This window comes from Manis pentadactyla, chromosome 2, assembly GCF_030020395.1.
Source record: "Manis pentadactyla isolate mManPen7 chromosome 2, mManPen7.hap1, whole genome shotgun sequence".
Taxonomy (NCBI): Eukaryota; Metazoa; Chordata; class Mammalia; order Pholidota; family Manidae; genus Manis; species Manis pentadactyla.
In genome coordinates this window covers 102,215,475-102,238,760 of record NC_080020.1, presented here as the reverse complement: position 1 = coordinate 102,238,760, position 23,286 = coordinate 102,215,475, and the positions used below count along the sequence as shown (strand labels likewise).

General features: G+C 39.5%; 1 protein-coding gene across 1 annotated transcript in view; it reads left to right on the top strand.

Moving 5' to 3' along the window:
- The window catches only part of ITGA2 (integrin subunit alpha 2), a 144,415-nt gene that overhangs the window by 82,213 nt on the left and 38,916 nt on the right, over positions 1-23,286 (top strand). The window contains exons 10-12 of the mRNA XM_036900382.2: positions 14,335-14,411; positions 17,695-17,833; positions 18,717-18,862. Of these exons, the coding sequence (XP_036756277.2) occupies positions 14,335-14,411; positions 17,695-17,833; positions 18,717-18,862 (362 nt within the window). The remainder of the gene's footprint in view (positions 1-14,334; positions 14,412-17,694; positions 17,834-18,716; positions 18,863-23,286) is intronic.

The window sequence follows — 23,286 nt, the reverse complement described above, 5'->3', positions numbered from 1 at the left end:
AGAGGTTTTTGCCTATGTTTTCTTCCAAGAGTTTAATGGTTTCATGACTTACATTCAGGTCTTTGATCCATTTTGAGTTTACTTTTGTATATGGGGTTAGACAATGGTCCAGTTTCATTCTCCTACATGTAGCTGTCCAGTTTTGCCAGCACCACCTGTTGAAGAGACTGTCATTTCGCCATTGTATGTCCATGGCTCCTTTATCAAATATTAATTGACCATATATGTCTGGGTTAATGTCTGGATTCTCTAGTCTGTTCCATTGGTCTGTGGCTCTGCTCTTGTGCCAGTACCAAATTGTCTTGATTACTATGGCTTTATAGTAGAGCTTGAAGTTGGGGAGTGAGATCCTCCCTACTTTATTCTTCTTTCTCAGGATTGCTTTGGATATTCGGGGTCTTTGGTGTTTCCATATGAATTTTTGAATTATTTGTTCCAGTTCATTGAAGAATGTTGCTGGTAGTTTCATAGGGATTGCATCAAATCTGTATATTGCTTTGGGCAGGATGGCCATTTTAACGATATTAATTCTTCCTAGCCACGAGCATGGGATGAGTTTCCATCTGTTAGTGTCCCCTTTAATTTCTCTTAAGAGAGACTTGTAGTTTTCAGAGTATAAGTCTTTCACTTCCTTGGTTAGGTTTATTCCTAGGTATTTTTTTTTTTTTGATGCAATTGTGAATGGAGTTGTTTTCCTGATTTCTCTTTCTGTTGGTTCATTGTTAGTGTATAGGAAAGCCACAGATTTCTGTGTGTTGATTTTGTATCCTGCAACTTTGCTGTATTCTGATATCAGTTCTAGTAGTTTTGGGGTGGAGTCTTTAGGGTTTTTTATGTACAGTATCATGTCATCTGCAAATAGTGACAGTTTAACTTCTTTACCAATCTGGATTCTTTGTATTTCTTTGTTTTGTCTGATTGCCGTGGCTAGGACCTCCAGTACTATGTTAAATAACAGTGGAGAGAGTGGGCATCCCTGTCAAGTTCCCGATCTCAGAGGAAATGCTTTCAGCTTCTCGCTGTTCAGTGTAATGTTGGCTGTAGTTGTATCATAGATGGCCTTTATTATGTTGAGGCACTTGCCCTCTATTCCCATTTTGCTGAGAGTTTTTATCATGAATGGATGTTGAACTTTGTCAAATGCTTTTTCAGCATCTATGGAGATGATCATGTGGTTTTTGTCTTTCTTTTTGTTGATGTGGTGGATGATGTTGATGGACTTTCGAATGTTGTACCATCCTTGCATCCCTGGGATGAATTCCACTTGGTCATGGTGTATGATCCTTTTGATGTATTTTTGAATTCGGTTTGCTAATATTTTGTTGAGTATTTTTGCATCTACGTTCATCAGGGATATTGGTCTGTAGTTTTCTTTTTTGGTGGTGTCTTTGCCTGGTTTTGGTATTAGGGTGATGTTAGCTTCATAGAATGAGTTTGGGAGTATCCCCTCCTCCTCTGTTTTTTGGAAAACTTTAAGGAGAATGGGTATTATGTCTTCCCTGTATGTCTGATAAAATTACGAGGTAAATCCATCTGTCCCGGGGGTTTTGTTCTTTGGTAGTTTTTTGATTACCGTTTCAATTTCGTTGCTGGTAATTGGTCTGTTTAGATTTTCTGTTTCTTTCTGGGTCAATCGTGGAAGGTTGTATTTTTCTAGGAAGTTGTCCATTTCTCCTAGGTTTCCCAGCTTGTTAGCATATAGGTTTTCATAGTATTCTCTAATAATTCTTTGCATTTCTGTGGGTTCCGTCGTGATTTTTCCTTTCTCGTTTCTGATACTGTTGATTTGTGTTGACTCTCTTTTCTTCTTAATAAGTCTGGCTAGAGGCTTATCTATTTTATTTTCTCGGAGAACCAGCTCTTGGTTTCATTGATTTTTGCTATTGTTTTATTCTTCTCAATCTTATTTATTTCTTCTCTGATCTTTATTATGTCCCTCCTTCTGCTGACCTTAGGCCCTATCTGTTCTTCTTTTTCCAATTTCGATAATTGTGACATTAGACCATTCATTTGGGATTGTTCTTCCTTTTTTAAATATGCTTGGATTGCTATATACTTTCCTCTTAAGACTGCTTTTGCTGCGCCCCACAGAAGTTGGGGCTTAGTGTTGTTGTTGTCATTTGTTTCCATATATTGCTGGATCTCCATTTTGATTTGTTCATTGATCCATTGATTATTTAGGAGCGTGTTGTTAAGCCTCCATGTGTTTGTGAGCCTCTTTGCTTTCTTTGTACAGTTTATTTCTAGTTTTATACCTTTGTGGTCTGAAAAGTTGGTTGGTAGGATTTCAATCTTTTGGAATTTTCTGAGGCTCTTTTTGTGGCCTAGTATGTGGTCTATTCTGGAGAATGTTCCATGTGCACTTGAGAAGAATGTATATCCTGTTGCTTTTGGATGTAGAGTTCTATAGATGTCTATTAGGTCCATCTGCTCTACTGTGTTGTTCAGTGCCTCCGTGTCCTTACTTATTTTCTGCCTGGTGGATCTATCCTTGGGGTGAGTGGAGTGTTAAAGTCTCCTAAAATGAATGCATTGCTGTCTATTTCCCCCTTTAGTTCTATTAGTATTTGTTTCACATATGCTGGTGCTCCTGTGTTGGGTGCATGTATATTTAGAATGGTTATATCCTCTTGTTTGACTGAGCCCTTTATCATTATGTAGTGTCCTTCTTTTTCTCTTGTTACTTTCTTTGTTTTGAAGTCTATTTTGTCTGATATTAGTACTGCAACCCCTGCTTTCTTCTCGCTGTTGTTTGCTTGAAATATGTTTTTCCATCCCTTGACTTTTACTCTGTACATGTCTTTGGGTTTGAGGCGATTTTCTTTTAAGCAGCATATAGATGGGTCTTGCTTCTTTTTTTTTTTTTTTTTTTTTTTTTTTGTGAGGGCATCTCTCATATTTATTGATCAAATGGTTGTTAACGACAATAAAATTCTGTATAGGGGAGTCAATGCTCAATGCACAATCATTATTCCACCCCAAGCCTGATTTTTGTCAGTCTCCAATCTTCTGAGGCATAACAAACAAGTTTTTACATGTAGAACAAATTCTTACATAATGAATAAGTTACATAGTGAACAGTACAAGGGCAGTCATCACAGAAACTTTCAGTTTTGCTCATGCATTATGAACTCTAAACAGTCAGTTCAAATATGAATACTCATTTGGTTTTTATCCTTGATTTATATGTGGATACCACATTTCTCTCTTTATTGTTATTATTTTTAATAAAATGCTGAAGTGGTAGGTAGATACAAGATAAAGGTTTAAAACATAGTTTAGTGTTGTAAGAGAGCACATGTAGATGATCAGGTGTGTGCCTGTAGACTATGTGTTAATCCATGCTAGACCAGGGCAATAAAACATCCACGTATGCAGAAGATTTCTCTCAGAACGGGGGGGTGAGGTTCTAAGCCTCACCTCTGTTGATCCCCAATTTCTCACCTGATGGCCCCCCTGCGACTGTGCCTGTCTTAGGTTGTTCCTCCCTTGAGGAATCTTACCCGTCTCTGGCTAACCAGTCATCTTCCGGGGCCATACAGGGAAATGTGAAGTTGGTAAGTGAGAGAGAAGCCTTATTGTTTGAAAAAGTTAGCTTTTTACTTCTTTGCATATTTATGCCCTGTGGCTTCTATGCCCAGCATTTGTCTTGAGGTATCTTTACCACTTGGAAGAATTATGATACTCGGTAAATTTGATATGAGGCACGAATTCTATTTAAGGGTTGTAATTAGGAAGGAAGAAGAAAAGCTATAGAAGTAGCAGGCGGAAGAAAACATGGGAAGATTGATTATTTCTTTGATATATCTTCTTGTAGAGTAACTTCAGCATGTATAGGTTTTAAGCTACTACTTAAATTGCACACACACATTAACATAATAGGAGTATAGTTACATAACCAAAGCATATCTGTAATTACCAGCCATCTGCAGTGAAACCAAGAAAACCAGTTAGGCACCTTAGGCATTTGTGAAAACTTATCTATGATATGGTGGATATTGTCCAAATGAACTTGAACAGTCTGAGAGAAATCAGACAAATTAAAACAACCCATTCCTGGGGACTGTTCACATGCCATATGTTCTTTTAACAATAAATAGTTTGTAGTTGTAAGACTTTGGAGCGCTACAATTTGCACTTCTCCAAATTTTTGGTTGAGTTCCAACAGTATAGATCCAGTCCAATTTTGTTGTTTTACTGTATGCACAGGCCAGCTTAGATATCTCCTTCCTCATTCCCATGGCAAGTCCAGGAACTGGTGGGATGAGTGCATCTACAGCTGTAGCAGTGCGTGGATCTTTGTTGGGGTTTTTTGATGATCATCTTCTGGCATGAGTCTTCCAGAGGGTGCAGATGTTGGAAGTTCTTTTTCATATCGTATCTTAGTTCATTTTCGGGGTAGCCCAATTAGGCTTTGATCCTCTGTATAAACACAAACAGACCCTTTGCCTACACTTTTATATGCCCTTTATACCCTTGTGTAGAACTCGTTGGAGGTTACCACACAGGAACTGCCCTTTTTTTTTTTTTTTTTTTTTTTGCTATCACTAATCTACACTTACATGACGAATATTATGTTTACTAGGCTCTCCCCTATACCAGGTCTCCCCTATAAACCCCTTTACAGTCACTGTCCATCAGCATAGCAAAATGTTGTAGAATCACTACTTGCCTTCTCTGTGTTGTACAGCCCTCCCTTTTCTCCTACCCCCCCATGCATGTTAATCTTAATACCTCCCTACTTCTCCCCCCCTTATCCCTCCCTACCCACCCATCCTCCCCAGTCCCTTTCCCTTTGGTACCTGTTAGTCCATTCTTGAGTTCTGTGATTCTGCTGCTGTTTTGTTCCTTCAGTTTTTCCTTTGTTCTTATATTCCACAGATAAGTGAAATCATTTGGTATTTCTCTTTCTCCGCTTGGCTTGTTTCACTGAGCATAATACCCTCCAGCTCCATCCATGTTGCTGCAAATGATTGGATTTGCCCTTTTCTTATAGCTGAGTAGTATTCCATTGTGTATATGTACCACATCTTCTTTATCCATTCATCTATCGATGGACATTTAGGTTGCTTCCAATTCTTGGCTATTGTAAATAGTGCTGCAATAAACATAGGGGTGCATCTGTCTTTCTCAAACTTGATTGCTGCATTCTTAGGGTAAATTCCTAGGAGTGGAATTCCTGGGTCAAATGGTAAGTCTGTTTTGAGCATTTTGATGTACCTCCATACTGCTTTCCACAATGGTTGAACTAACTTACATTCCCACCAGCAGTGTAGGAGGGTTCCCCTTTCTCCACAGCCTCGCCAACATTTGTTGTTGTTTGTCTTTTGGATGGCAGCCATCGTTACTGGTGTGAGGTGATACCTCATTGTAGTTTTAATTTGCATTTCTCTGATAATTAGCGATGTAGAGCATCTTTTCATGTGTCTGTTGGCCATCTGTATTTCTTTTTTGGAGAACTGTCTGTTCAGTTCCTCTGCCCATTTTTTAATTGGGTTATTTGTTTTTTGTTTGTTGAGTCGTGAGAGCTCCTTATATATTCTGGACGTCAAGCCTTTATCGGATGTGTCATTTTCAAATATATTCTCCCATACTGTAGGGATCCTTCTTGTTCTATTGATGGTGTCTTTAGCTGTACAGAAGCTTTTCAGCTTAATATAGTCCCACTTACTCATTTTTGCTGTTGTTTTCCTTGCCCGGGGAGATATGTTCAAGAAGAGGTCACTCATGTTTATGTCTAAGAGGTTTTCGCCTATGTTTTCTTCCAGGAGTTTAATGGTTTCATGGCTTACATTCAGGTCTTTGATCCATTTTGAGTTTACTTTTGTATATGGGGTTAGACAATGGTCCAGTTTCATTCTCCTACATGTAGCTGTCCAGTTTTGCCAGCACCACCTGTTGAAGAGACTGTCATTTCGCCATTGTATGTCCATGGCTCCTTTATCAAATATTAAGTGACCATATATGTCTGGGTTAATGTCTGGATTCTCTAGTCTGTTCCATTGGTCTGTGGCTCTGCTCTTGTGCCAGTACCAAATTGTCTTGATTACTATGGCTTTATAGTAGAGCTTGAAGTTGGGGAGTGAGATCCTCCCTACTTTATTCTTCTTTCTCAGGATTGCTTTGGCTATTCGGGGTCTTTGGTGTTTCCATATGAATTTTTGAATTATTTGTTCCAGTTCATTGAAGAATGTTGCTGGTAGTTTCATAGGGATTGCATCAAATCTGTATATTGCTTTGGGCAGGATGGCCATTTTAACTATATTAATTCTTCCTAGCCACGAGCATGGGATGAGTTTCCATCTGTTAGTGTCCCCTTTAATTTCTCTTAAGAGTGACTTGTAGTTTTCAGAGTATAATTCTTTCACTTCTTTGGTTAGGTTTATTCCTAGGTATTTTATTTTTTTTGATGCAATTGTGAATGGAGTTGTTTTCCTGATTTCTCTCTCTGTTGGTTCATTGTTAGTATATAGGAAAGCCACAGATTTCTGTGTGTTGATTTTGTATCCTGCAACTTTGCTGTATTCCGATATCAGTTCTAGTAGTTTTGGGGTGGAGTCTTTAGGGTTTTTTATGTACAGTATCATGTCATCTGCAAATAGTGACAGTTTAACTTCTTCTTTACCAATCTGGATTCCTTGTATTTCTTTATTTTGTCTGATTGCCGTGGCTAGGACCTCCAGTACTATGTTAAATAACAGTGGAGAGAGTGGGCATCCCTGTCTAGTTCCCGATCTCAGCGGAAATGCTTTCAGCTTCTCACTGTTCAATATAATGTTGGCTGTGGGTTTATCATAGATGGCCTTTATTATGTTGAGGTACTTGCCCTCTATTCCCATTTTGCTGAGAGTTTTTAACATGAATGGATGTTGAACTTTGTCAAATGCTTTTTCAGCATCTATGGAGATGATCATGTGGTTTTTGTCTTTCTTTTTGTTGATGTGGTGGATGATGTTGATGGACTTTCGAATGTTGTACCATCCTTGCATCGCTGGGATGAATCCCACTTGGTCATGGTGTATGATCCTTTTGATGTATTTTTAAATTCGGTTTGCTAATATTTTGTTGAGTATTTTTGCATCTACGTTCATCAGGGATATTGGTCTGTAGTTTTCTTTTTTGGTGGTGTCTTTGCCTGGTTTTGGTATTAGGGTGATGTTAGCTTCATAGAATGAGTTTGGGAGTATCCCCTCCTCCTCTATTTTTTGGAAGACTTTAAGGAGAATGGGTATTATGTCTTCCCTGTATGTCTGATAAAATTCCGAGGTAAATCCATCTGGCCCGGGGGTTTTGTTCTTTGGTAGTTTTTTGATTACCTCTTCAATTTCATTGCTGGTAATTGGTCTGTTTAGATTTTCTGTTTCTTCCTGGGTCAATCTTGGAAGGTTATATTTTTCTAGGAAGTTGTCCATTTCTCCTAGGTTTCCCAGCTTGTTAGCATATAGGTTTTCATAGTATTCTCCAATAATTCTTTGCATTTCCGTGGGGTCCGTCGTGATTTTTCCTTTCTCGTTTCTGATACTGTTGATTTGTGTTGACTCTCTTTTCTTCTTAATAAGTCTGGCTAGAGGCTTATCTATTTTGTTTATTTTCTCGAAGAACCAGCTCTTGGTTTCATTGATTTTTGCTATTGTTTTATTCTTCTCAATTTTATTTATTTCTTCTCTGATCTTTATTATGTCCCTCCTTCTGCTGACCTTAGGCCTCATCTGTTCTTCTTTTTCCAATTTCGATAATTGTGACATTAGACCATTCATTTGGGATTGCTCTTCCTTTTTTAAATATGCTTGGATTGCTATATACTTTCCTCTTAAGACTGCTTTTGCTGTGTCCCACAGAAGTTGGGGCTTAGTGTTGTTGTTGTCATTTGTTTCCATATATTGCTGGATTTCCATTTTGATTTGGTCATTGATCCATTGATTATTTAGGAGCGTGTTGTTAAGCCTCCATGTGTTCGTGAGCCTCTTTGCTTTCTTTGTACAGTTTATTTCTAGTTTTATGCCTTTGTGGTCTGAAAAGTTGGTTGGTAGGATTTCAATCTTTTGGAATTTTCTGAGGCTCTTTTTGTGGCCTAGTATGTGGTCTATTCTGGAGAATGTTCCATGTGCACTTGAGAAGAATGTATATCCCGCTGCTTTTGGATGTAGAGTTCTATAGATGTCTATTAGGTCCATCTGCTCTACTGTGTTGTTCAGTGCTTCCGTGTCCTTACTTATTTTCTGCCCAGTGGATCTATCCTTTGGGGTGAGTGGTGTGTTGAAGTCTCCTAGAATGAATGCATTGCAGTCTATATCCCCCTTTAGTTCTGTTAGTATTTGTTTCACATATGCTGGTGCTCCTGTGTTGGGTGCATATATATTTAGAATGGTTATATCCTCTTGTTTGACTGAGCCCTTTATCATTATGTAGTGTCCTTCTTTATCTCTTGTTACTTTCTTTGTTTTGAAGTCTATTTTGTCTGGTATTAGTACTGCAACCCCTGCTTTCTTCTCGCTGTTGTTTGCTTGAAATATGTTTTTCCATCCCTTGACTTATAGTCTGTACATGTCTTTGGGTTTGAGGTGAGTTTCTTGTAAGCAGCATATAGATGGGTCTTGCTTTTTTATCCATTCTGTTACTCTGTGTCTTTTGATTGGTGCATTCAACCCATTAACATTTAGGGTGACTATTGAATGATATGTACTTATTGCCATTGCAGGCTTTAAGTTCGTGGTTACCAAAGGTTCAAGGTTAGCCTCTTTAGTATCTTACTGCCTAACTTAGCTCGCTTATTGAGCTGTTATATACACTGTCTGGAGATTCTTTTCTTCTCTCCCTTCTTGTTCCTCCTCCTCGATTCTTCATATGTTGGGTGTTTTGTGCTGTGCTCTTTCTAGGAGTGCTCCCATCTAGAGCAGTCCCTGTAAGATGTTCTGTAGAGGTGGTTTGTGGAAAGCAAAGTCCCTCAGCTTTTGTTTGTCTGGGAATTGTTTAATCCCACCGTCATATTTGAATGATAGTCGTGCTGGATACAGTATCCTTGGTTCAAGGCCCTTCTGTTTCATTGTATTAAATATATCATGCCATTCTCTTCTGGCCTGTAGGGTTTCTGTTGAGAAATCTGATGTTAGCCTGATGGGTTTCCCTTTATAGGTGACCTTTTTCTCTCTAGCTGCCTTTAACACTCTTTCCTTGTCCTTGATCTTTGCCATTTTAATTATTATGTGTCTTGGTGTTGCCCTTCTTGGATCCTTTCTATTGGGGGTTCTGTGTATTTCCGTGGTCTGTTTGATTACTTCCTCCCCCAGTGTGGGGAAGTTTTCAGCAATTATTTCTTCTAAGATACTTTCCATCTCTTTGCCTCTCTCTTCTTCTTCTGGGACCCCTATAATACGGATATTGCTCCTTTGAGATTGGTCACACAGTTCTCTTAATATTGTTTCATTCCTGGAGATCCTTTTGTCTCTCTCTATGTCAGCTTCCATGCGTTCCTGTTCTCTGATTTCAATTCCATCAATGGCCTCTTGCATTCTATCCATTCTGCTTATAAACCCTTCCAGAGTTTGTTTCATTTCTGCGATCTCCTTTCTGGCATCTGTGATCTCTTTCCGGACTTCATCCCATTTCTCTTGCGTATTTCTCTGCATCTCTGTCAGCATGTTTATGATTCTTATTTTGAATTCTTTGTCAGGAAGACTGGTTAGGTCTGTCTCCTTCTCTGGTGTTGTCTCTGTGATCTTTGTCTGCCTGTAGCTTTGCCTTTTCATGGTGATAGGAATAGTCTGCAGAACTGGGACGAGTGACGGCTGGAAGGACTTCCTTTCTTGTTGGTTTGTGGCCCTCCTCTCCTGGGAGAACAGCGGCCTCTAGTGGCTTGTGCTGCGCAGCTGCGCGCAGACAGGGTTTCTGCTTCCTGCCCCGCTGCTATGGAGTTAATCTCCGCTGTTGCTGTGGGCGTGGCCTGGCTCGGGCAGCTACTCCAAAATGGTGGAGTCGCGTTGGAGCAGGAGCTGCTGGGAGGCTATTTATCTCCGTAAGGGGCCTCCCTGCTCCCTGCAGCCCAGGGGTTAGGGTGCCCAGAGGTCCCGGATTCCCTACCTCTGGATTAAGTGGCCCGCCCTGCCCCTTTAAGACTTCCAAAAAGCACCCGCCAAAACAAAACAACGACCACAAAAAAAAACAAGAAAAAAAAATTTTTTTAATTTAAAAAAAAAAAAATTTTTATTAAAAAAAAAAAGGTGGTCGTTCGTTTTTCTTTATTCTCCGGTGCCAGCCTCAGGCCTCTGCTCACCAGTCTTTCTGCCCTGTTTCCCTAATATTGGGGTCCCTGTCCCTTTAAGACTTCCAAACAGCGCTCGCCAAAACAAAGCAGCAAAAAAGCAAAAAAAAAAAATGGTCGCGCGCTTATGTCCTCTGTCGCCCAGCCTCCAGTGCCTGCTCACTGTTCTTGCTGCCCTGTTTTCCCAGTATCGAGGGCCCTACACTCTGGCCCGGATGGCTGGGGCTGGGTGTTCGGCAGTCCTGGGCTCCGTCTCCCTCCCGCTCTGCCTGCTCTTCTCCCGCCGGGAGCTGGGGGGAGGGGCGCTCGGCTCCCGCGGGGCCGGGGCTTGTATCTTACCCCCTTCGCGAGGCGCTGGGTTCTCTCAGGTGTGGATGTGGTCTGGATATTGTCCTGTGTCCTCTGGTCTTTATTCTAGGAAGGGTTGTCTTTGTTATATTTTCATAGATATATGTTGTTTTGGGAGGAGATTTCCGCTGCTCTACTCACGCCGCCATCTTCCGCCCCAAACCGGGTCTTGCTTTTTTATCCATTCTATTACTCTGTGTCTTTTGATTGGTGCATTCAGCCCATTAACATTTAGGGTGACTATTGAAAGATATGTACTTATTGCCATTGCAGGCTTTAAATTCGTGGTTACCAAAGGTTCAAGGTTAGCCTCTTTAGTATCTAACTGCCTTACTTAGCTCACTTATTGAGCTGTTATATACACTGTCTGGAGATTCTTTTCTTCTCTCCCTTCTATTTCTCCTCCTCGATTCTTCATATGTTGGGTGTTTTGTGCTGTGCTCTTTCTAGGAGTGCTCCCATCTAGAGCAGTCCCTGTAAGATGTTCTGTAGAGGTGGTTTGTGGGAAGCAAATTCCCTCAGCTTTTGTTTGTCTGGGAATTTTTTAATCCCACCGTCATATTTGAATGATAGTCGTGCTGGATACAGTATCCTTGGTTCAAGGCCCTTCTGTTTCATTGTATTAAATAAATATATCATGCCATTCTCTTCTGGCCTGTAGGGTTTCTGTCGAGTAGTCTGATGTTAGCCTGATGGGTTTTCCTTTATAGGTGACCTTTTTCTCTCTAGCTTCCTTTAAAACTCTTTCTTTGTCCTTGATCTTTGCCATTTTAATTATTATGTGTCTTGGTGTTGTCCTCCTTGAATCCTTTCTGTTCGGGGTTCTGTGTATTTCGTGGTCTGTTCAATTATTTCCTCCCCCACTTTGGGGAAGTTTTCAGCAATTATTTCTTCTAAGATACTTTCCATCTGTTTTCCTCTCTCTTCTTCTTCTGGGACCCCTATAATACGGATTTTGTTCCTTTTGGATTGGTCACACAGTTCTCTTAATATTGTTTCATTCCTGGAGATCCTTTTATCTCTCTCTATGTCAGCTTCTATGCGTTCCTGTTCTCTGGTTTCAATTCCATCAATGGCCTCTTGCATCCTATCCATTCTGCTTATAAACCCTTCCAGAGTTTGTTTCATTTCTGCGATCTCCTTTCTAGCATCTGTGATCTCCCTCTGGACTTTATCCCATTTCTGTTGCGTATTTCTCTGCATCTCTGTCAGCATGATTATGATTCTTATTTTGAATTCTTTTTCAGGAAGACTGGTTAGGTCTGTTTCCTTCTCTGGTGTTGTCTCTGTGATCTTTGTCTGCCTGTAGCTTTCCCTTTTCATGGTGATAGGAATAGTTTGCAGAGCTGGGACGAGTGACGGCTCAAGAACTTCCCTTCTTGTTGGTGTGTGGCCCTCCTCTCCTGGGAGAACAGCGACCTCTAGTGGCTTGTGCTGGGCAGCTGCGCGCAGACAGGGTTTCTGCTTCCTGCCTGGGTGCTATGGAGTTTATCTCCGCTGTTTCTATGGGCTTGGCCTGGTTTGGGCCTCTGCTCCAAAGTGGTGGAGTGGCGTTGGAGGGGGAGCAGCCTGGAGGCTATTTATCTCCGTGAGGGTCCTCCCTGCTCCCTGCAGCCCAGGGGTTAAGGTGCCCAGAGATCCCTGGATTCCCTACCTCTGGATTAAGTGTCCCAACCTGCCCCTTTAAGACTTCCAAGAAGCGCTCACCAAAACAAAACAGCAAAAAAAAAAATGGTCGCGTGCTTTTCTTATGTCCTCTGTCTCCTAGCCTCCAGTGCCTGCTCACTGTTCTTGCTGCCCTGTTTTCCTAGTATCCAGGGCCCTTCACTCTCGCCCGGATGGCTGGGGCTGGGTGTTCGGCAGTCCTGGGCTCCGTCTCCCTCCCGCTCTGCCTATTCTTCTCCCGCCAGGAGTTGGGGGTATGGGCGCTCGGCTCCCGCCGGGCTGGGGCTTGTATCTTACCCCCTTCGGGAGGCGCTGGGTTCTCTCAGGTGCGGATGTGGTCTGGATATTGTCCTGTGTCCTCTGGTCTTTATTCTAGGAAGGGTTGTCTTTGTTATATTTTCATAGATATATGTTGTTTTGGGAGGAGATTTCCGCTGCTCTACTCACGCCGCCATCTTCCGCCTAGTAATGGTTAATCTTGGAGAGATTACGGATCTTTAAAAAGCCATATACTGTTGATAAGGTTATAAATTTTATAACCTTAAGGAGTAATTTAGTAATATCTGTAATATCTGTTATAATTGTAAATAGTTTTACCTTTTTATACTGTGTAAAGATTTTTGTCATAAAAAGTTATACCTTTTTACTCTGTTATAAAATTTCTGAAAAATTGTTTATGATAAAACATGTACTTCTAAAATTAGAAACAAATAGTGAAGATTTTTAATAGTTCAGATTTCCAGGAAACATTGTATTTGCCAGATTTATAGTAATTTATTTATATGGCCTTGGAAGATTTAGTCAGTGTAGAAATATCTCATGTTTAAGAGCTCCCTCTATGGAGCATTGGAACACATCCTAGTTGGTGTAAGGCCCACATACCCGAATCCTGGTTCCTGATTGTGAACTCAAATAATTATCAGCAATAGTGTATTTTATTGAGCACCTACTACATATTAGGTACTGCTTCAGAAGCTGGGTCTGACAATAATAAATTAAGTATTCATTCCTTAGTCATATTTTCGATTCCTGATCATTCACTGGAAAGATCTATCCAAAAAATTTTATTATTTCTTAAACATCCCATGCTGCTTCTAAATTAGTTAAATCATCATCAAGACCTAGTGTGCCCTGAGATAATATAAATATATTTGGCTACCTGTGGCAATATTTGTTTGTTGGTGGTTGTATGAATATGAACAATTGCAAAGCAATCTAAAAGCTAACTAAAATTGATTTTGTGTATTATCTGCTATTATGGATTTTTGGCAAGCCTTGTTCTAATTTATTTAAAAAAATTTTTTTTTCATCCTGTGTCAATTATTATTTCTTCTAAACAAGTGACTATATCTTGTGGTATGTTTTGTCTTCTCTGTATGTGACAGGCCAGGAATTTAGCTTTCTTTTTTGTGAATATTAGTGAAATGTACCATTTTAACCATACCATATGGAAAATGAGTCTTATAGAGCTAGTTTCAGATTCAAGCACATAAGGTAAAACTAGGAAAAACTTCCCAATTGGTAAAATTCCTACTCAGCCTTGAATCCTGACACAGATATCTCTCAGCATAGTCTTCATTACAAGTCAATTGCCTAGTTCCTCCAACTGCATCTGAGATATGTGTGCGTTTATTAGGACCAATATTGAAAAGCTAAAAATTCGGGTAGTTTCTTAGTCGTGATAATTATTTTTTAAAGTACCATCACCTCAGTCTTCATCTTACCTCATTCACTATGTTGAGTGTTTTTTGATATCAAAACTCAATGAGTGTAACAATAAATACAGTAATTTGTAATCAAAATTAATGCCAACTTCAAACATGGGGAGTATTGTGGATTTCCATGTCGGTTAGAATACTTACTTATTTCTCCTTCCCAGAATTTTCCAGCTCTATATTTTTGAGTGAACATCAAAACATTGTTTCTGTGTGTGTGTGTGTGTGTGTGTGTGTGTGTACATGCATGTGTCCACATGGGTGCACAAGTGTATGTGCACCTGTGTTTGAAAATTTGATTTAAAAAATGATGGCAGTGATAAAATTTTTGAAACTGCTATTTCTCAGGTACTGTTCAAGGAGGAGAAAACTTCCAGATGGAAATGTCACAAGTGGGATTCAGCGCAGATTACTCTCCTCAAAATGTGTGTATATCAGATACCTTCCAGCCATTCTGCCATTTGGCTTACCACCTCTGGGCGCAGTAGCTTTATACATAAACTGGGAAGAACAGCCATCTGATGATCAACAGTTCTGATTCTAGTCATAGCCATTTAGTTTCTTTGTGCTGCAGATTTGCCATCTAGAAAACAAAGGTTAATAATGCCTTCCCTTCTCTATTTCATAGGGATTTTTAATGGAAAAATGACAATATACAAGAAAGTCTTTGAAATATAATATAAAATGATAAGATACAGGAAATCCCCAAGGGACAGGCACTATATTAATTCAGGGTATTATCATTGCAGGAATTTCCTTTAAATTGATTAACTACTGGAATAGTTTGTTTAAAAAATCAAACTCTTGTCCTCACTGTTATTGTTAAATTCTGAGTTGTCATAGTATCTCTTTTCTAAGAGCAGAGATGGAGAATAGTTGAAAAAGTCAGGAGGTAGGTAAAATGTGAGATGGGAGCTGTTCTTAACTCAGGGAAGTCCATCCTTCTTTCTCAGAAATTGTATCTCCAGGCCTCTGATTATAATTCTACTCAGGATATGGGTGGGGTAGCAAGAAGACACAAAGACAGATGACATCGGGAAATACTTCAGAAACGATATGAACTCAAGGATTCGGTTGATAGAACAAAGGGCCGGGAATGGCTTCTTTTTTCTTTAGAATAGAAGGTGTTAACTTTTCTGGATCTTCTATTCATTAGAGATGCTCATAAAAGTTAGGGATCTTCAATGGAACAGACTAGAGAGCCCAGATATAAACCCAAGCATATATGGTTAATTAATATATGATAAAGAAGCCATGGACATACAATGGGGAAATGACAGCCTCTTCAACAGCTGGTGTTGGCAAACCTGGACAGCTAAATGTAAGGGAATGAAACTGGATTATTGTCTAACCCCAATCACAAAAGTAAACTCAAAATAGATCAAAGACCTGAATGTAAGTCATGAAACCATAAAACTCTTAGAAAAAAAAATAGGCAAAAATCTCTTGGACATAAACATGAGCAGCTTCTTCATGAACATATCTCCCTGGGCAAGGGAAACAAAAGCAAAAATGAACAAGTGGGACCATATCAAACTGAAAAGCTTCTGTACAGCAAAGGACACCATCAGTAGAACAAAAAGACCTCGTACAGTATGGGAGAATATATTCGTAAATGACATATCCGATAAGGGGATGACATCCAAATTATATGAAGAGCTCACACACCTCAACAAACAAAAAGGAAATAAGCCAATTAAAAAATGGGCAGAGGATCTGAAAAGACACTTCACCAAAGAAGAAATTCAGATGACCAACAGGCACCTGAAAAGATGCTCCACATCGCTAATCATCAGAGAAATGCAAATTAAAACCACAATGAGATATCACCTCGCACCAGTTAGGATGGCCAACATCCAAAAGACAAACAACAACAAATGCTGGCGAGGATGTGGAGAAAGGGGAACCCTCCTACACTGCTGGTGGGAATGTAAATTAGTTCAACCATTGTGGAAAGCAGTATGGAGGTTCCTCAAAAAACTCAAATAGAAATACCATTTGACCCAGGAACTCCACTCCTAGGAATTTATCCTAGGAATGCAGCAGCCCAGTTTGAAAAAGACATATGCACCCCTATGTTTATTGCAGCGCTGTTTACAATAGCCAAGAAATGGAGACAACCTAAGTGTCCATCAGTTGATGAATGGATAAAGAAGATGTGGTACATACACAATGGAATATTATTCAGCCATAAGAAGAAAACAAATCCTACCATTTGCAACAACATGGATGGAGCTAGAGAGTACTATGCTCAGTGAAATAAGCCAGGCAGAGAAAGACAAGTATCGAATGATTTCACTTATCTGTGGAGTATAAGAACAAAGAAAAAACTGAAGAAACAAAACAGCAGCAGACTCACAGAACCCAAGAATGGACTAACAGTTACCAAAGGGAAAGGGACTGGGGAGGATGGGTGGGAAGGGAGAGATAAGGGGGAAAAAGGGGCATTATGATTAGCACACATAATGTAGGGGTGGGGGGACATGGGGAAGGTAGTATAACAGAGAAGACAAGTAGTGATTCTATAGCATCTTACTACGCTGATGGGCAGTGACTGTAATGGGGTATGTGGTGGATACTTGATAATAGGGAGAGTCTAGTAACCATAATGTTGCTCATGTAATTGTACATGAATGATACAAAAAATTAAAAAGTTATGGTTCTTTTTCCCTCAGAGAAAACATAAATGAACCCCCACACAGAGAATTTTGCACACAATTTCCTGAGGTTTTTGTACATTACTTGAAGTCCCTTTCTGTACCCCCAGATTCAGAGTTCTGGATTTGCAACAATCATTCCCATAATTTTATGATCTCTTATCCTTAAAATGGTATTCAACATTTCCCTATTCACTATTTTTTTAGTGGCCTGTATTTTTCAATCCAAAATTGTGTCTTTTATATTTTCTAAGGTCTAAGATCAAAAACTTGAAATTAATGAATCCCATTGTGACATGCCTTGCCTTCTGTGGCGTTTTATAGCATTGAGTATCCAAATTGGGTGTTGAGTCAGCGCTGAGTAGCCTGTCCTCCTTACCAACCCCCCCACCCCACCCTGGTGCTCACAGTGGCCATTTGCCTTCCAAAATAGATTGAATGTCATGCTCTAGGTGCCTTCTGTAGGTGTGCTATTTCCAAATAGATGGAATAGGATGTAGATGACAGGACAACATTTTTGGAGTCAAGAGGAAAGAGGAAGAAGGTTGAAAATAGAAGAGGCCAGAAGAGGGCCCCAGGGCCTGCCTGGGATGGCAGCACCACCCTTGTCTCTTCCTCTTCCACAGCACTTCCCATCTCTCAAGCAAGCCTCATATTGGAGGGTGTGCTTTTCTTATGAATGTGTGAAACTGGAGGCTCAGTTGTGACTCCCTTGTAAAGGCTCACAACCGTTTAGCATTTGTGGATATATGCCTTTGAATGGAACCTTGAAGATGGCTGTGTTCCTCCTTTACTGCAGGGAAGATTTATCTGTAAAATGTGTCACTAAATAAAGCCAAAGGTAACAGCCCACAGGAAGCCTTGTTTTTCAGCATAACATAGAACAAAACAATGCAGAGCTGTATCAGCATCCATTCATATACTTGTACTTCATCACGCTTAGTTTTTCTTCCTTACATCTAGACCATTTATTTCAATGTTTTGCCTGCCCTTTGTTCTTATGCTTTAAAGGTGGTTTGTTTTAACAATTTTAACTTTTCAATTATTTTAGGATATTCTGATGCTGGGTGCAGTAGGAGCTTATGGCTGGAGTGGGACTGTTGTCCAGCAGACATCGCACAGACATTTGATATTTCCTAAACAAGCCTTTGACCAAATTCTGCAAGACAGAAACCACAGCTCATATTTAGGTAAGGCATAGGCATAGCAGCATTTAGCTCAGCAAATTTAAGTCTCCTTCCTTTAAACTATTCCCTTGTAGACTCTCAGGATCAGTACAGCAAAGCCCTTGAACTGTCTTCTAATGATTACATTTATTATACATATTTAGATTGCCTCTTTGCCAGTCAGGTCTTAACCTATAATTACATATTGAAATGCTGTATTATACGTGCTAATCTCTTCTTGCTGTTCAAGCAGTTGTTATTCCTGGGACCTGTTTGTGTTTCTCCAAAGTGGAAATAGTTCCAAAAATCCAATACAGTAAGTGGTAGTCATATTAGTTTAGAGTTAGTCTTTTTGTTACTATAAAAAGCAGCCAGCTATCTTGAGCACCTACTATGGGACAGTTCCTGAGCTGATTATTTTATCTACATAAACATTTAAATCCTTCCAGTAACCCTTTGAGGGAATTATTTTTATCCCCATTTTACCTTTGTGAGCCCATGAGGTTAATAACTTGCCTAGGTAAACATGTAGTAAGTGACAATTCAGATTTGAATCTGGGACTGTCTGATGCTAAAACCTGTTCAACATTGCCTTTTTAATTCATTAAATTATTCATTCACAAAATACATGTTGAGTGCCTTGTTCATGAGTGGCTGATGGGGACAACCCAGGACCTAGGGTCAGCTTTGTAAGTAGCTGTCCCACCCTTTGCAGGGCAGTGTTGCCTACCAAAGGGCAGGGGCAGCTCATCTTATAAAGAGTGAGATATGCCCTCAATGATGCTCAGGAGGACTAGGAGCTGGGCATCCCACCTAACAAAAGAGGACCTCTGGTCATCTCTGCTAACTCTGCAAGCCTAACTGGCTATATTCAATAGTACTTACTCTGTAACTCCTTCTCTCCTAGGTTACTCTGTGGCTGCAATTTCCACTGAAAAGGGCACCCACTTTGTGGCTGGTGCTCCTCGGGCAAATTATACTGGCCAGATAGTGCTGTACAGTGTGAATGAGAATGGCAATGTCACAGTTATTCAGGCCCAAAAAGGTGACCAGGTAAATTCCATTGTTTAATGGGTGAAATTAATTATAAGGGCAGCTATGGAAGGTGGGGAGTGGGATGTTGGTATAAATGGAAACTTAACATTTATTGAGTGTTTAACCTGTGGCTGGCTCTGTAATCTGCACTTACTTGAATATTCCTTAAATATTCACAATACTGAGATCCCCCATCCCTTTTAACAGGTTATATGAGTTTACCTACTTTTCTAAGGTCACATAACTTTCATGAGGTTAAGCTGTCATTAAACCCCAATCCCATGTGGCCTCAAAACCTGAGCTGTTTGGTTATATCTCACTCCCTATTTTTGACTCCCTAGGTTAATAATGCATGGGCATTATTTATTCATGATGACAGGCACCTAACCACTGCTTTGTAGTCAAGCCTCTACTAGGAGCCAGGGATCTAGAAGAAGATTAATGAGCAGAAGGAAGCAGTATGATAACTTTGTGAAGACTGAGCTGCTACATCTGGGCCTGTCAGATGTCCTGTCACTTTGATATGTCTAAAAGTAAAGCAACTCTCTGCCACTTTCTTCTGACTGTGACAGTTTGGGAATTGGAACCTCTGATGACTCCCATTCATGGCCCACTAATGCAAAGACCACCTGATAGGTACCTATTTCCTTACTAGGCAGTTTTGCCCCATTGGTTTGGCACATATTTGAAATGGGCACAACTGATCTCTGACGACCATCAGAAATTGTCATTCCTGAGTCTGAAATCCCAACTATCCACAGATTTCTCCTCCCTGGGATTAAGTCTTATCCCACTGTTTTCCAGGAACAAGAAGACCTGAGTCTTTGCCATCCTTGACCACAATCCAGCTATGGTCACATACTTTTACCCCTTTTTTAATATTTTAAAGAAGGGTGCATTAATTTTGAGTAAAACCATGACAGTGTATGGAAGAATAGTTTCTTATTAATTTCCAAATCCTTAAGAGGTATTCATATAGGCATGCATCAAACATTGGTTGAATGGGATGAACATTCAAATTCCCAGTCTCTTATTTCCCTTTATCTCTACCTAGTTCTGCCATCCCAATCTATCTGGGAATTACTTTTCTGTCCCAGATCATGAACAGTATCACCCCTTGTGCTGTCTCTTTTTACCACCTAGAAGATGGGTCATCGTTTTTTTTAAATGAGGTATCATTGATATACAATCTCATGAAGGTTTTACATGAGTAACATTGTGGTTACTACATTCACCCATATTATCAAATCCCCCCAATACCCCACTGCAATCACTGTCCATCAACATAGTAAGATGCTAGAGTCACTACTTGTCTTATCTGTGCTATACTGCCTACTCTATGAGCCACCTACATTATGTGTGCTAATCATAATGCCCCTTTATCCCCTTCTCCCTCCCTCCCCACCCACCATCCCCAATCCCTTCTCTTTGGCAACCACTAGTCCCTTCTTGGAGTCTGTGAGTCTGCTGCTGTTTTGTTCCTTCTGTTTTGCTTTGTTGTTCTACTCCACAAATGAGTGAAATCATTTGGTACTTGTCTTTATCTGCCTGGCTTATTTCACTGAGCATAATACCCTCTACTTCCATCCATGTTATTGCAAATGGTAGGATTTGTTTTCTTTTTATGGCTGAATAATATTCCATTGTTTATATGTTCCACATTTTCTTTATCCATTCATCTATTGATGGACTCTTAGGTTGCTTCCATATCTTGACTATTGTAAAAAATGCTATGATAAACATAGGGGTGCATATGTCTTTTTGAATCAGGGATCTTGTTTTCTTCAGGTAAATTCCAAGGAGTAGAATTACTGGGTCAAATCAACTGGTATTTCTATTTTTAGTTTTTTGAGGAACCTCCATATTGCTTTCCGCAATGGTTGAACTAATTTACATTCCCACCAGCAGTGTAGGAGGGTTCCCCTTTCTCTACATCCTCGCCAGCATTTGTTGTTCCTTTTCTTTTTGATGCTGGCCATCCTAACTGGTGTGAGGTGATATCTCATTGTGGTTTTAATTTGCATTTCCCTGATCATTAGCGATGTGGAGCATCTTTTCGTGTGCCTGTTGGCCATCGAATTTCTTCTTTGGAGAAGTGTCTTTTTAGATCCTTCTCCCATTTTTCAATTGGATTATTTGTCTTTTTGGTGTTGAGGCATATGATCTCTCTATATATATATTGGATATTAATCCCTTATTGGATAAATCATTTACAAATATATGCTGTAGGATGCCTTTTTGTTCTGCGATGGTGTCCTTTGTTGTACAGAAGCTTTTTAATTTAATGTATTCCCATTTGTTCATTTTTGCTCTTGTTGCCCTTGCCTGAGGAAATGTGTTCAGAAAAAAGTTGCTTATGTTTATATTGAAGAGATTTGGGCCTGTTTTCTTCTATGAATTTGATAGTTTCATGAGTTATATTCAGGTCTTTAATCCATTTCAAGTTTACTTTTGTGTATAGAGTTAGACAATAATCCAGTTTCATTCTCTTACATGTAGCTGTCCAGTTTTGCCAACACCAGTTGTTGAAGAAGCTGTCATTCCCTCATTGTATATCCATGGCTCCTTTACTGTATATTGATTGGCCATATATGTGTGTGAGTTTATATTTGGGCTCTCTACTCTTTTCCATTGATCTATGGGTCTGTTCTTGTGTGAGTACCAAATTGTTTTGATTGCTGTGGCTTTGTAGTAGAGCTTGAAGCCAGGGAGTATAATCCCCCAGCTTTGTTCTTCTCAGGATTGCTTTGGCTTTTTGGGGTCTTTTGTGGTTCCATATGAATTTTAGAACTATTTTTCTAGTTCATTGAATAATGCTGTTGGTATTTTGATAGGGATTGCATTGAATCTGTAGATTACCTTAGGCAGGATGGCCATTTTGGCAATATTAAGTCTTCCTGTCCATGAGCACAGGACAAGATTTCCATTTATTGGTGTCTTTTTAATTTTCCTCATAAGTGTCTTGTAGTTTTCAGGGTATAGGTCTTCACCCTTGGTTAGGTTTATTCCTAGGTATTTTATTCTTTTTGATGCAATTGTAAATGAAGTTATTTTTCTGATTTCTGTTTCTGCTAGTTCATCATTAGTATATAGGAATGCAACAGATTTCTGTGTATTAATTCTGTATCCTGCAACTTTGCTGAATTCAATTATTAGTTCTGGTAGTTTGGGGGTGGATTCTTTAGGGTTTTTTATGTACAGTATCATGTCACCTACAAACAGTGACAATTTAACTTCTTCCTTGCCAATCTGGATGTCCTTTATTTCTTTGTGTTGTCTGCTGTGGCTTGGACCTCCAGTACAATGTTGAATAAAAGTGGAGAGAGTGGGCATCCTTGTCTTGTTCCCTATCTTAGAGGAAAATCTTTTAGCTTTCGCTGTTAAGTATGATGTTAGCTGTGGGTTTGTCATAGACGGCCTTTATTATGTTGAGGTACTTGCCCTCTATATCCATTTTGTTGAGCATTTTTATCATAAATAGATGTTGAATTTTGTCAAAAGCCTTTTCAGCATCTATTGAGATGATCACGTGACTTTTGTCCTTCTTTTTGTTGATGTGGTGAATGATGTTGATGGATTTTCTAATATTGTACCATCTTGCATCCCTGGAATAAATATCACTTGATCATGATGGATGATCTTTTTTATGTATTTTTGAATTCAGTTTGCTAATACTTGGTTAAGGATTTTTACATGTATGTTCATCAGTAATATTTGCCTGTAATTTTCTTTTTTTCTGGTGTCTTTGCTTGGTTTTGGTATTAGAGTGATGCTGGCCTCATAGAATGAGTTTGGAAGTATTCTCTCCTCTTGTACTTTTTGGAAAACTTTAAGGAGGATGGGTATATGGACTTCTCTAAATGTCTGATAAAATTCAGTGATAAAGACATCTGTTTTGGGGGTTTTGTCCTTGGGTAATTTTTGATTACCAATTCAATTTCATTGCTGGTAATTGATTTGTTCAGATTTTTTGTTTCTTCCTGGGTCAGTCTTGGAAGGTTGTATTTTTCTAAAAATTGTCCATTTCTTCTAGGTTATCCAATTTGTTAGCATATAATTTTTCATAGTATTCTCTAGTAATTCTTTGTAGTTCCATGGTGTCTGTAGTAATTTATCTTTTCTCATTTCTGATTCTGTATATATGTGTATACTCTTTTTTTCTTGATAAGCCTGGCTGGTGGTGTATTTATTTTGTTTATTTGCTTGAATAGCCAGCTCATGCTTCCATTGATTCTTTCTATTGTTGTGTTCTTCTCAATTTTCTTTATTTCTGCTCTGATCTTTATTATGTCCCTCCTTCTACTGCCTTTGTGCGTCATTTGTTCTTCTTTTTCCAGTTTCATTAATTGTGACTTTAGGCTGTTCATTTGGGATCATTCTTTCTTGAGGTAAGCCTGCATTGTGATATACTTCCCTCTTAGAACTTTCTTTGCTGCATCCCA